Source organism: Ixodes scapularis, unplaced genomic scaffold (genome assembly GCF_016920785.2).
Source record: "Ixodes scapularis isolate PalLabHiFi unplaced genomic scaffold, ASM1692078v2 PGA_scaffold11__112_contigs__length_91849675, whole genome shotgun sequence".
In the NCBI taxonomy this organism is placed as follows: domain Eukaryota; kingdom Metazoa; phylum Arthropoda; class Arachnida; order Ixodida; family Ixodidae; genus Ixodes; species Ixodes scapularis.
The window spans coordinates 80,620,109-80,632,643 of NW_024609837.1; the positions used below are offsets into that span (position 1 = coordinate 80,620,109).

A 12,535-nucleotide genomic window follows, 5' to 3' on the forward strand; every position below is an offset into this window, starting at 1 on the left:
AGCGATGCCGGCTATTTTTGTTTTATTCTCACTTCACTGTAGACGGGATTTTGTTTTGTTTTATGTTATTTTCGCTTCGGCAAGGATTCATTCGAAATGTTCTACAAAGCTTGTGTTCAAATCAGAAGTGCTGCGCCTTGCATCGTAGATGCGAACAAAAAGAAGTGTCGCAGTAATTGGGCTTATATTATATAGATGGTCGTTAATATTTAGTCATATTAATGGGGATGATAGAATGTCTAATTTTGACCGTATCAACGTTTACGCTTGAATTGCCTTCATCCGTTATGTCTCGGGCGTTTCACTCCTTATGTTCGACCACCTTATAGCGACACCCCACAAAGACTGGGCAGGGCTATGTGAGATTCACTCCATAAGGAAACGTTTTCTAACGAAGTGTCACTTTGGTAACGCTTGACACACCAACCATCCACTTCTTATAAGTAGCAACGCTCTGTTGCGAACAGAGGTCGGTATTTTAGGTCGCCCTCACTCACTCTCACCCTCACAACCACACTCATCTAAGCCCCTCACTCACCCTCACCCTCACAGCTACACTCACCTTCAGCCCCTCACTCACCCTCATCCTCACAGTCACACTCACTTTCAGGCGTTTACTCACCCTCACTGAACCTCCCGGCCCTCACGCACCTCACGCACTCAGCGTACTCATACCCCTCACACCCCTCACGCACTCATGGCCCTCACGCCAGTCACCGCCCTCACGCCCCTCACTCACTCATGGCCCTCACGCACTCACCGTCCTCACGCCCCTCACGCACTCATACCCCTCACGCCCGCCACGCGCTCATGGCCCTCACGCCACTCAGGCCCGCTTCAGATGGCGCAATTTCGCCCAGAAACTTGACGTCACAACACCAGCAACACGGGCCGCCCGCATTCACACGCAGCAACCATTTGCTGCAATTTGCCGTCATCATTTTAATTTCATTTTTCTTGCACTATTTAGACATACAATTACGCGCTAAAAATGTGTTTTCATGCATTTAAATCTCGTGAAGATTACCCATGTATCTTCCTGAAATAGTTTATTCCAAAAACGATAAATTTCAAACCACAACCAGGTCCTTTGTTGTCATCATCACCGGCACGAAGTATCACGTGATGCAGCCGCTTTAGACGTCTTCGAATTGCTCCGAGTTGCTCGCTTGTTTCGAGCCGGACCCGATCTCAGAAATTCGTGTCGATCTAGGGCACGATGATCTAGGGAAAGCTATGGAACAACTCCCCAGCAACACCAAAATTGCTGAGAAAGTTGCTCCGTATGGGGGGCCTCACACACTCACCGCCCGCACGCCCCTCACGCACTCATGGCCCTCACGCCACTCACGCACTCACTGCCCTCACGGCCCTCACACCCCTCACGCACACATGACCCTCACACCCCTCACGCACTCACCGCCCTCACGACCCTCGTACCCCTCACCCACTCATGGCCCTCGCGCCACTCACCGCCCTCACGCCACTCACCGTTCTCACGCCCCTCACGCACTCATGGCCCTCACACCCCTCACGCCCCTCACGCACTCACCGCCCTCACGGCCGTCACGCACTCACGGTGCTCACAGCCAACACCTTCTAGATAGCTTTCAAGCCTGCGCGTCACGTGACATGACGTCACGTCTCGGAGGCCTGCACGGGCGCTCATTGGATGCGAATGCCGCGTCAGCGTTTGCGTGGGACTATGATAGTAAACGAGTCCCACGCGTACGCTGACGCGGCCCTCGCATCCAATCAGCTCCCGCGCAAACCTCCGGGACGTGACGACATGTCACGTGACGCACAGGCTTGATAGCTATCTAGGAGGTGTTGTCACAGCCCTCACGGCCCTCACTTACCCTCACACTCATGTATTTTCCTGATTCAGAAAATCACTCTCCCTCACTTCACCTGTGAAGATGAAGGTGAGTGAGGGTGAGTGAGGGCCCTCTTGAGTGAGGTTTGCCGAGGTATGGTTGCGAACACCCTTGATCTTGTACCAATACCTCAACCTGTTATCGCGTCCAACATCAATCATTTGCCTGGCTTGAGCGATCATGATTTACTGTCATTTCAAATTAAACTTTCGCGTCCGAGAACCAAGATGAAAGACAAAGTTATTCGAAACGACAAATATACATACTTAGAAGCAATTAATAACAAACTTTCTAGATTCCTTGATATTTTTGTAAAGCACTTTGATAACCGTAGCGTACAAGGTAACTGCAACATGTTTAACTAAAAAATGCACGCCTACAAGCGCAGCCGTATGTAACCAAAACGCTCAGTGGTAGGGCCATCGCATTAAGCGCCTATTAAATAAAAAGAAACGTTTGTATAGATCTGCAAAGCTTTCTTCTAACAATGCTTGCTGGGCTGCTTGCAAACATGTTTCCAATAAATGAGTAACAGCAATACAAAAAGCTAAACACTACTTACTTCATAATACATTTCCATCTATGCCAGCCACTAACCTGAAGAAATTCTGGCGCGATGAGAATATAACCATTGGCAGTGCCGAAAATATTGTTTCCTCTAACCTGTGCGCGTCCGCTCTTACTGATGTTTTTAAGAGTAACTTTTCTGCAACCACAAATGTTTCGTTACCACCTCTGCACCAACACGACTATAGTCGTGTTGGTGCAGAGTTGGTAACGAAACATTTCACGTTTATTGATTATTGATCCATTACAAGGTATACCTTGTAATGGTTCAATAATCATTGAACCAACTGGTGTGGCAAGAGTGATTAGAATACTTAAAACATCCTGCGCTCCTGGGTGGGATTAAGTAAACCCGAAGAGTTTTAAAAGTACTGGTTGTTATTCCGTTGTCATACTTATTCTACCCACGTTATTCTACGTGCAACGCAGAAAAATGAAGGATGGTCATGCAACGAACAAACTATGGCTATCAAGTGTTGAATGCCACACTGCCACATTTACTAATAGTCTTTGCAATGATAATACTGATTTTAATAATTTAACTTTCAAGGACCTGCGCTTATATTTTTGTACGTGACTTTTATTTTCATTCTATGTTTTGCACTTTGGTGAACCTTGGTTCGTAGAAATGTCAACCGTAGATGTGCAACGGTTTTACTGTATATATATTTTGCCTTTTTTGTATTTTTTCCGCGTGATTCCTGCTGACCAGTGTAAGGGGCCCGAGGACCAGTCGAGCTGCCTACTCCTGTTTTTTCCCTTTGGGCCCCCACCATTTGATGGAAATAAAGTTATTATTAGTAGTAGTAGTATTTTTATCAAAAAAGACACTTGACAGTGGTTTTCTTCTTGCTGACTGGAAGGACGGGAAGGGGATTACTCATCATAAATAAGGTAACAAGCATTCCCTATATAATTATCGGCCAATTTTTTTCAACAGCATCCCATGTGCAATCTTAGAGCACATTCTAATTTTCAACTTAGCCAACTTCCTAGAGTCCCTAGTTTGTTCTTCAGATTTTACCAATATGGTTTTCGGAAAACCTATTCATGCGAGACACAATTGGTATTTTTCATGCATAAACGAAACTTTATTCTTGATCGCTCTTAATTATCCGCTTGCATAATTTAGACTTTTCCAAAGCATTCGAGGAGGTGTCACAAATTTTTACTTCAGACTGCATCAACTTGAACTCATTTCTAATATTTTAACATGCTTTAATATTTTTGGGGGTTAATAGTTCACAGAGTGTGTCGGATAACGATCTAAGCTCTTTGCCAAGCTGCCTTCATCCCGTTGTACCGCAAGGCATGTTGCTTGAACCTCTACCTTTTCTTGTCCATATTAACGACCTACCTTCTTACGTCTCTTCTCATATTCATATGGTCGCCGACACCTGCGCGGTTTTTTGGGACATAACTTGTAACGATGACTTAAAACTCTTCAATCTGTGCTTGGTGTTATCTCTGTATGGTGAGAAACTTGGTGTATAAAAATTAATCATAACAAATGTAAAGTTTAGCGAATTTCAAGGTGAGCTCAGAAACTCCCACTTTCATATATATTAACAACCAGTCCATAGACACCGTACTTCGTTACGAGTTACTTGGTGTTCATATTTCTACTCATCTCACTTGAAACATTTACACTGAATATGTACTTATCGACGGTAACAGAACGTTTTTATATCTGAGACGTAAAGTTTCACATTCATCTTTTCTCAAAATAACACTGTATAAACACCAATTCGCAACAAAACTTGAATGGGCAGCATCAGTTTGCAATCGTGGCTAATTAAAATGAATTTACTCACTAGAAATGGTTTAAAATTATTTCCTTCGTTTTATACTCTATAATCATATTAGAACAGCCAGCATAAGCACCATGAAATTTAGTCTTGACTTACAATCTCCGGCATCTTGCCGCAAACACTTTCGTCTCTGTTTCTCTCACGTTAAATCATCAACCATACCTTTACTACAAACCTGTTTTTCTTCCTCAATACATTTCATGTCGATGAGCTCAAGCTCATAAGGTCGGAGTAAGACTTTGGAAGTAATGGGTTAGGAGTAACGGACTACTTGTAATCCGTTACTTTTTAAGTAATTTTGTACTTGCCACATTACTTTTTTGCTACGGTAATTTGTAATGTGGATATTCTTACAAAATATTAGTGCCGCATTACTTTAATTACTCGTTACCGTTCAAAACATGTACATAATGCGGAATCTGGAGCAACATGAGTGTGCGACCGTCAGCTCGTCCAAGGCTAAAAGACAAGCGCTCGCACCCTTTGCATTTTTCATAACTACATGCAACTCCGTTCATGAATAAACTGACAGTGCGTCAACGCTACAGGCACGAGACCGCAGTTTTTAGGCGTTCCGTTCACGTTTGAAAGGCCCGTTTCAGAAGGAAGCTTTCGTAGATCGGTTCCTTACCTTCGAATCATCTAGCGGGGTATCTACCCTACAACTGAGCATGCGCACCGCTAGCTTTCTTTACAGAATTCCATTGATAATTTCTGGTTCTCGTAATTAACCGGAATCAAGGGTGTGGTTGTATCGTTCGCTGGGCATCGTCCGCCAACTGGTGAACGGTGTGCACCTACATTCTTTCTCTTAAATACAATACTTTATTTTTACAATGACTAACATAATGCAGACGTACGAGCAATGGAAATTGGTGTCGCAGAACATTTTCGAAAACAACAAACTTGTTTTTATTGTCAAGGAAGGTAAGCTAAAAACTTTGATAAGCTAGGTACTTCTTAGTTAAGCATATAAAATTTAAAAAAAAAAAACAGGGACACTAAGTAGTCAAGTTTAGCACTTGTCCTGTTTACTTCGTGCCCCCGTGTTATTTAAGCTATATTATATTTTATATCTTACTCTTAATAAGTGTACAGAAATGTAACGTGAAAGAAATCAGTAACGAAACAAGCAAAGTAATCTGTTGCTTTTTAGTGAAAGTAATGTTTAACGGTAATCTATTACACTTCAGGATCGGTAATTTGTAATTGTAATCCATTACATTTTTCAAGTAACGTGCACATGTCTCGTCGGAGTTCCATTCTCCAGAACTAACGCTCTCCTTCAGTTATTTTTGCCACGCACATCTCAAGAGTTGAGTCGCCTCCCCGCAACAACAGCAACCATCGAAGATCATCAAGAGTTCAAGAACACGGTAGCTAACATTATAAAAGTAGGCGCCTTTCTAACCGATATTTATTTAATATTTCCAGCTTGCTATTTAAAAAAAAAAAATCATGTTGTTGTAAATATTTCCCTATCTAATGCCTTTTGATCCTGGGGTATTTGAAATAAATAACGACTAAATATTGTACGCGTAGTTTGGAAGGTTTTCAATAAAAAAAGGTAAATTTCTATAACAAAAGGCGCAGTTAGGTTTAAAAGACGCTTCGTTTCTGAAAATGTGCGTTTCTTCATGCACGCTTGCCGTCGTTACTTCTATGATGCAGTGAACCGTGCTAAGGGACCTATTTGTAGTGTATACCTTTTTTGTGAATCAGCAATAAAAGTTTCGAAAATTTTTCGATGTTTCGAGGTTTTCGTCAGATTGTTCTCGAACAACAAAAAATCATTAATTTTCACAAAGAGAGGGGAATAGCCATTATCAACGGAACTTTACCGCAAATATTGCTAAATTTATACAAACAAATACCAGAAGTCCCATTATTTTGTATTCATGTCGTATAAAACCTGAGACTATGGTTCCAGAAATTGGAAACTTTTTAATAGAAGGAACGGACACAGACAGGAACGTCTCAAACTCAGCTAACTGGTTTATTTCTCGATCATCCTATATATGCCCACGAAGCCCTTTTCCCTACCACACTCTACGCAGAAATCTCCTTTGTTGAAAACAATTCCAAATGGAGAGAACATATGTGGCACACAAAGAGATCAAACATACGCCAGACAAAAGAGGCCCTTATCTGTAGGACACCTCGGGACATGGCAGTGACCTTGATAAAATTGCTAACGATATCATATTAAACAAGAAAACTGCAGGGCATCGCAGACACCTCGAAAGAAAAGTGGCGAACTATCCTAAGCAATAGCACCAAAACCAAACGTACCCTTCAAAAAAAAGAAACAAAAAAAAAAAAACACGAGAGAAGAACTATTTTGGGGAAAGACATCTTGGTGACCTCTTAACCGCGCCGACGGACCCTAACTGCATATTGTGTCCCTAAACTCCCTTTTTTCTTTTTTCCTTTCCCTTCCCTTTTCTCGCGAATCGAGGGATACGGTCCATTCGTCACATGCACACTCGTCGCAGGACGATTGGTAACAGGACGATTCGTCACACAGGAACATTCCTCATAGGATGACTCGTTACGCGGCCAACCGGTCCCACAATAGTTCTTCCCCCCAAAAAATGTATTGTTCAATCTGGTTCGGGCGGACAAAATGGCTCACCTCATATCTTAGTATGTGTTTGGCTTCTGAAAGGCGAAGAATTTGTAACAAACGTTTTAGCTTCTGGTTTGGTCCCGAACATTAAATGTTGGTTCGGCCTCACAAAGTGGGTCACCTCTTAGCATGTCTTTCGCTTCTCGAGGTCAAAGAATTTGTAACAGACGTTTTAGCTTCTGGGTCCGTCCCGAACTGTGAATGCGGAGGCCATATAAGAGCGACTATTTTTGAACTCGGACTACATTCAAAATAATGGAGGTGATCGCAACAGAGAGAGGTAGAGCCATGCAGCTGCATGCGGGGTACTCGTACACATGCGGCAGTAAGAATTCTGATACTTATTGATTTTGTCGAATAGGTATGCAAGGCAAAAGTGAAAACTGATTTGGCTGCCGGTCGGATTATTGCTCGTTCAAGCCAGCAACTGAGATCAACCTGCTGAAGACTCGTAATATAATGAAAGGAAAAGCGGAGGAATATTGTAAGATTAGTGTTCCTAACCATTGGTTTATGTCACAATGGGATGTCGTGAAACTCCTCATCAGGGAATGTGAGCATTTGTTGAAATTTTCGATTTACTACCGCCCCCTGCCCGATCGATGTGACCAGTTACCCGCATGACGAGTCATCCTGTGACGAATGTTCCTATGCGACGAATCGTCCTGTGACCAATCGTCCTGTGACGAGTGCGCATGTGACGAATCGCCCTCGTCCCGCGAATCGATGCGTTCGTTTAGTCTCAGAAACTTTTTGAAGTTGCTTCCAAGTAGCATTGATGCTTGGCTTATGCAGTTTCCTATTGATTTTATTCTTATCGTTTCTTCAACGACCCTCTTGATATCTCCTCGCTCTTTATGTAGAATTTCTCTTTGTGACCAGTGCGCAGTACTGTCACGAATGACAAATGATAAGGCGAAGAATAACTGAAGAAAATAAACGTTTGATGAGGCGAACTCTTTCCCAAAGCAAAATAAAAGTAAGTTAGATTCGCAGGCGTCGATGTCGATGAAGGATCAGGATCGAGCGCTGGAGCGAGACTGTCCTCGGCTCGCTACGCGGGGACTTCTAAAACAATCGGCCCAGAAGATTCGTCGGGTAGATCATTCTAACCTAAAACAAGTAACACGGATCTCGAAATTACCAGAAATCTAAATTGAGAGACTAAATGAAAGATGCGGCGCTCCCAGGAATCGAACCCTGAGCTACCCCACGAGAGTCAAGTGCGGTAACCACTCGGCCACGCACGTGCTCGCTTGCCGGCGCGCGTGGCAGTACACATGTTGCATTCTTCGATGTGCATTGCCATTTCCGAGTTTGGCGCTTTTGTGTTTACATTTCTTTTGTGTTCTAATAACCTGACGTTGAGGCATCTCGAGGTTTGTCGCACGTACTTGAACCCGTATGTTAACGGAATTTCCAATTCTACACTTTCTTTGCACGGAACCGAAGGTTCCCGATGGGCCTTCTGACAGCATTTGTGGTTGGACAAAAATTCCGTCAACCTGCTCATTTTGAAATCTGAGAACACTACGTCTTTCCCGAAGTACTCCGACCTCGAGAGAGGTCCGAGTAGAAATGCAAACACAAAAGCGCCGAACTCGGAAATTGCAAAACACATCGAGGAATGCAACAATTGTACTGCGCACTAGTCAGAAAATGAAATTCTACATAAAGAGCGGGACGATATCAAGAGATTCGTTAGAGAAATTATAAGAATAAAATCAATGGAAAACTGCATAAGCCAAGGATCAATGCAACTTGGAAGCAACTCCCAAAAAGTTTGTGAGACTATAAATTAACGGTTGTATCACGAATCCCCCGAGTTCATTTCCTCCGTCCGAATTCCCCGTGCCAGTTCGCCCGAGTCCCAAAATCCCCGTTTTCACAATTCCCGTCTCGTCTGCCCCAAGTGTCACTATCCACGTGCCCAATTTCCCCGCTATGCGCCTGCGGACGATTCGGTTACGTGTCTTGCGGTGCACGGATCGGTATGCTTTCTCAGTGTAAGCTCACAGACTTTTCGAAGCACGGAATATTCGATCCGTGATCATTTAAACTTGAAATTTTTTATGAATTATTAAAAAAAGTAGGAGTGTTATTTTATAACCTTTATTTTCATCTTCTACGCATTAGTTTGTGGCACTTATTAATGCACTCGTACGTGACAGATGTCAATGCAGTCGTACACCTCTGATCTTATTTCCAAATCAATGCGCACTGTGTTTTCTGTGATTCTGTGCCAGTAATTCATATCTCTACAATATTGCAAATCACAGGAGATTTATTTACACTTTTTTTGCATAGACTTTCATGGGAGCAACGTCCACTACTTATATACCGCAATATCGCTGCACCAGCTTCGGGAATTCTTGAATGCTCAGCTCTCCATTGGACAGACTATCCTTGAGCTTCTTTATGGCCTCGATCGTCTTTCTTCTCCCACTTCTTTTGACGCTTTCTGGCTTGGCCGCCGTTGGACACTTGGAAGAGGGTGACTCTGCTAGTGGCCTCGTCTTGCTTGATATGCTCCACGAACGTGTAGACATTCGGGTGCGCGTTTCCAATGACATTCTTAATTTTCCTGCAAATAAAAAGCACAAAGGTCGCACCTTCCGGTTGATAAGAAATCAGATACTAGGATAACTGTATTTTATAATATTGCAAAATGTACTCACCGGTGCCAGGCTTCCTTAAAGTTATCAGTCCGGGCTCCGTTGTTTTGGTAGTGGTTCCACTGGTGGATGTCACAGTTCCCCAAAAGCCAGGTATCCTCGAAGTACAGGATCAGTTGTGAGGCCCCTGGGGCTCGTGGTGCCGTTGCCTTTAAACTCCGCCAAGCAATACGTACAGAAGTTGGCGGAATAAAGGCCAAACTCATTGTCTGGCGTACAAACAACGTTACAGAAGAATCGTCTTGGTACGCCTTGGAAAGTCCGAGGTCCTGAACCTTTCTCCAGATTGCCTGAGAAAAGTGGAAATTGCAACCCCGGTGCCAAATGCCAGGAAACACGATAAAAAAAGTGAAAGCCGTTTACAAATCCCTGTAACGCCGAATTGGAGCGCAGCTCTTGAGGAGGAGGAGTGAAGGGTACTGAGGGGAGGGTAGATCCCTCCTCCTCCCCTCATTCTTTAATATGCTCCGGGGGGCGGTCACGTGACCTCGGGGGGGGGGGGGGGGGGGGTGTCACGTGACTTCGGGGAGGGGGGTCACGTGACCTCGGGGGGTCACGTGACCTCAGAGGGGTCACGTGACCTCAGAGGGGTCACGCGACCTGGGGGTCACGTGGGGGTCACCTTGGGGTCACGTGACCTTGAGATGACCTTGGGAGGGGTCACGTGACCTTGGGGGTCACGTGACCTTGGGGAGGAGACCACGTGACCTCGGGGGTCACGTGACCTCAGAGGGGTCACATGACTTTCGTGACCCCTCTGAGGTCTGAACTCTCGTGACCCTCGTAAGGGTAACTCTCATAACCCTCGTGACCCTCGTGAGGGTAACTAACCCTCGTAACCCTCGTGAGGGTTACGAGGGTGAGTAACCCTCGTGAGGGTAACTCTCATAACCCTCGTGACCCTCGTGAGGGTAACCCTCGTGAAGGTTACCCTCACGAGGGTTACTAACCCTCGTAACCCTCAAAAGGGTTACCTTCACGAGGGTTACCCTCACGCGTAACCCTCATGAGGGTTACAAGGGTAAGTAACCCTCGTGAGGGTAACCCTCGTGAAGGTAACCCTTTTGAGGGTAACTAACCCTCGTAACCCTCGTGAGGGTTACGAGGGTAAGTAACCCTCGTGGCCCTCGTGATCCTCGTGAGGGTAACCCTCATGAGATTAACCCTCGTAACCCTCGTAACCCTCACGAGGGTTACGAGGGTTGCGGTTACGCCGACGCCGACGGCGACGGCGACGGCGACACCGACGCCGACGGCGACGGCGACGCCGACGCCGACGGCGACGCCGCTCAAGCCGGGAACGGGCCCCTAAGAGCTGCGCTCTAAAAAGCCTTGATAAGGGCCAGTTCAAAGTCCGTACGGACAACGTTGATTGAGAGAAGTGCGCGAAGAGCGTGGAAAGCTGCCTTGAAGTTCGGGAAGGCCGCCATGTATACTTCTCGGGACTTCCCAGGGAGAAGGAAGTAGGCTATGTTGAAGCTCACCCCCTCTTTGACGGAGCTGATTGTGACCAGTTGATAAAACAAGGACGGACACCATAAAAACGTGACATCGATGAACACCTCAACCACCTCCGCAAAATGAAAATGCAGCTCCTGCGCAAAAAAGCAAAGAATACGGCCTGCACTTATGTAGACGTCGAACAGCAGGAAGTCTCGCTTGTCGAGTGTCTCCGTATACAGTCTTCCAAGGTTAATCTCGGCCATGTTTTTTGGTAGGCTTGGTTGCTGCTTTTTCTTCTCCCGGTACATGGTGCTCCTGACGCTCTCGAAAGTCGGCAGCTCCGCCATTACCGTGTCATTAACATAGAACAAATTCGTCCCGTCACAAAGAAGTTTCAATCATGGACATAATGCAAAGGTATACTCGTGTAATGAAACATATAATATGAAGACAAAAACTGTTCTTAGTAGCTTGACCCACAAAGCTCAAGATCTCCTTGCTGTACACTTGGGGTGCTGGCAAATGCGGCTCAGATCTCACCATTTCCTTCATTTTATTCTTGAGTCGCGCTTCCCGAAGTTGGCTGCCATTAGGAGGATGGTTATGCTCTAAAACATATGAACGTGATGAAAATCAATTACTGTAGCAGAAATGTTTAATTTGTGCTAAATGAGCGCAATTAATTCAGTCCCCTTTCAGGATAACTAAACAGCTATCAGACAGTCCATTAAAAAATCGCTTACCTTGGGATTTCTTGATCACTTTTTCGTGTTTCGTGAGAAGCGCTGCTTTGCAGTTCAATTCCCAGTATTCGGCACATCTCCAGGCAGTCTTCTCACCTTTATTTTTTTGCTGAAATAAATAGGTGAATCCGTCTACTATTACGGCGTTGTTCCCTTTTTGAGTTTTTAGAAATTTGAGCTCCATCTTCAGCATCTTGATCTCGACTCTACTACGACCTCAGCATCTTGATCTCGACTCTACTACGACCTCAGCATCCTAGATAGCAATGATATCATCCCTTGCAGAAGTCCTCAAAGGTTGTCGAGGTTCTTTTGTATAGACCAATTCTATGTTGCACTTTTTTAGTGTTCAAATATTCTGTCATTTTTTTTAACTTCTTGCTTTTTAGGGCGAACTAGCCACGTTGGTAGTTTTCCGGATTTTTGCTTCGTCCTGTAACCAGACTGGGGGGCGGCGGGGGGGGGGGGGGGAGGGGGCGGAAGCCGGGGGAACTGATAAGAGGATGAAGGAAAGGGGGTTCTTAATGCCGAGGATTTTGAAGACGGGGGATATAAGACGGGATATTTGCAGCGGGAATTTTGAAACAGGTGTTTTGAAATTAGGCTATTTCGTGCACCACCCAAAACGAACACATCGATTTGCGAGAAAAGGGAAGGGAAATGAAAAAAAGAAAAAGGGAATAGGGGGACAATATTCGGTTAGGGTCCGTCGGCGCGGTACAGAGGTCACCAAGGTATGTTTCCTCACAGTAATTCTTCTATTTTTTTTTTCTAAGGTTACATGTGGTTT

At 44.8% G+C, this 12,535-nt stretch overlaps 1 protein-coding gene across 1 annotated transcript; it reads right to left on the minus strand.

The window, feature by feature from the left end:
• Positions 1 to 10,881: 10,881 nt before the first annotated feature.
• Positions 10,882 to 11,349, minus strand: LOC120839092. The gene has a single exon (XM_040209315.1). It carries the CDS (start codon positions 11,347 to 11,349, stop codon positions 10,882 to 10,884), a length of 468 nt encoding a protein of 155 aa, XP_040065249.1.
• Positions 11,350 to 12,535: the final 1,186 nt, after the last annotated feature.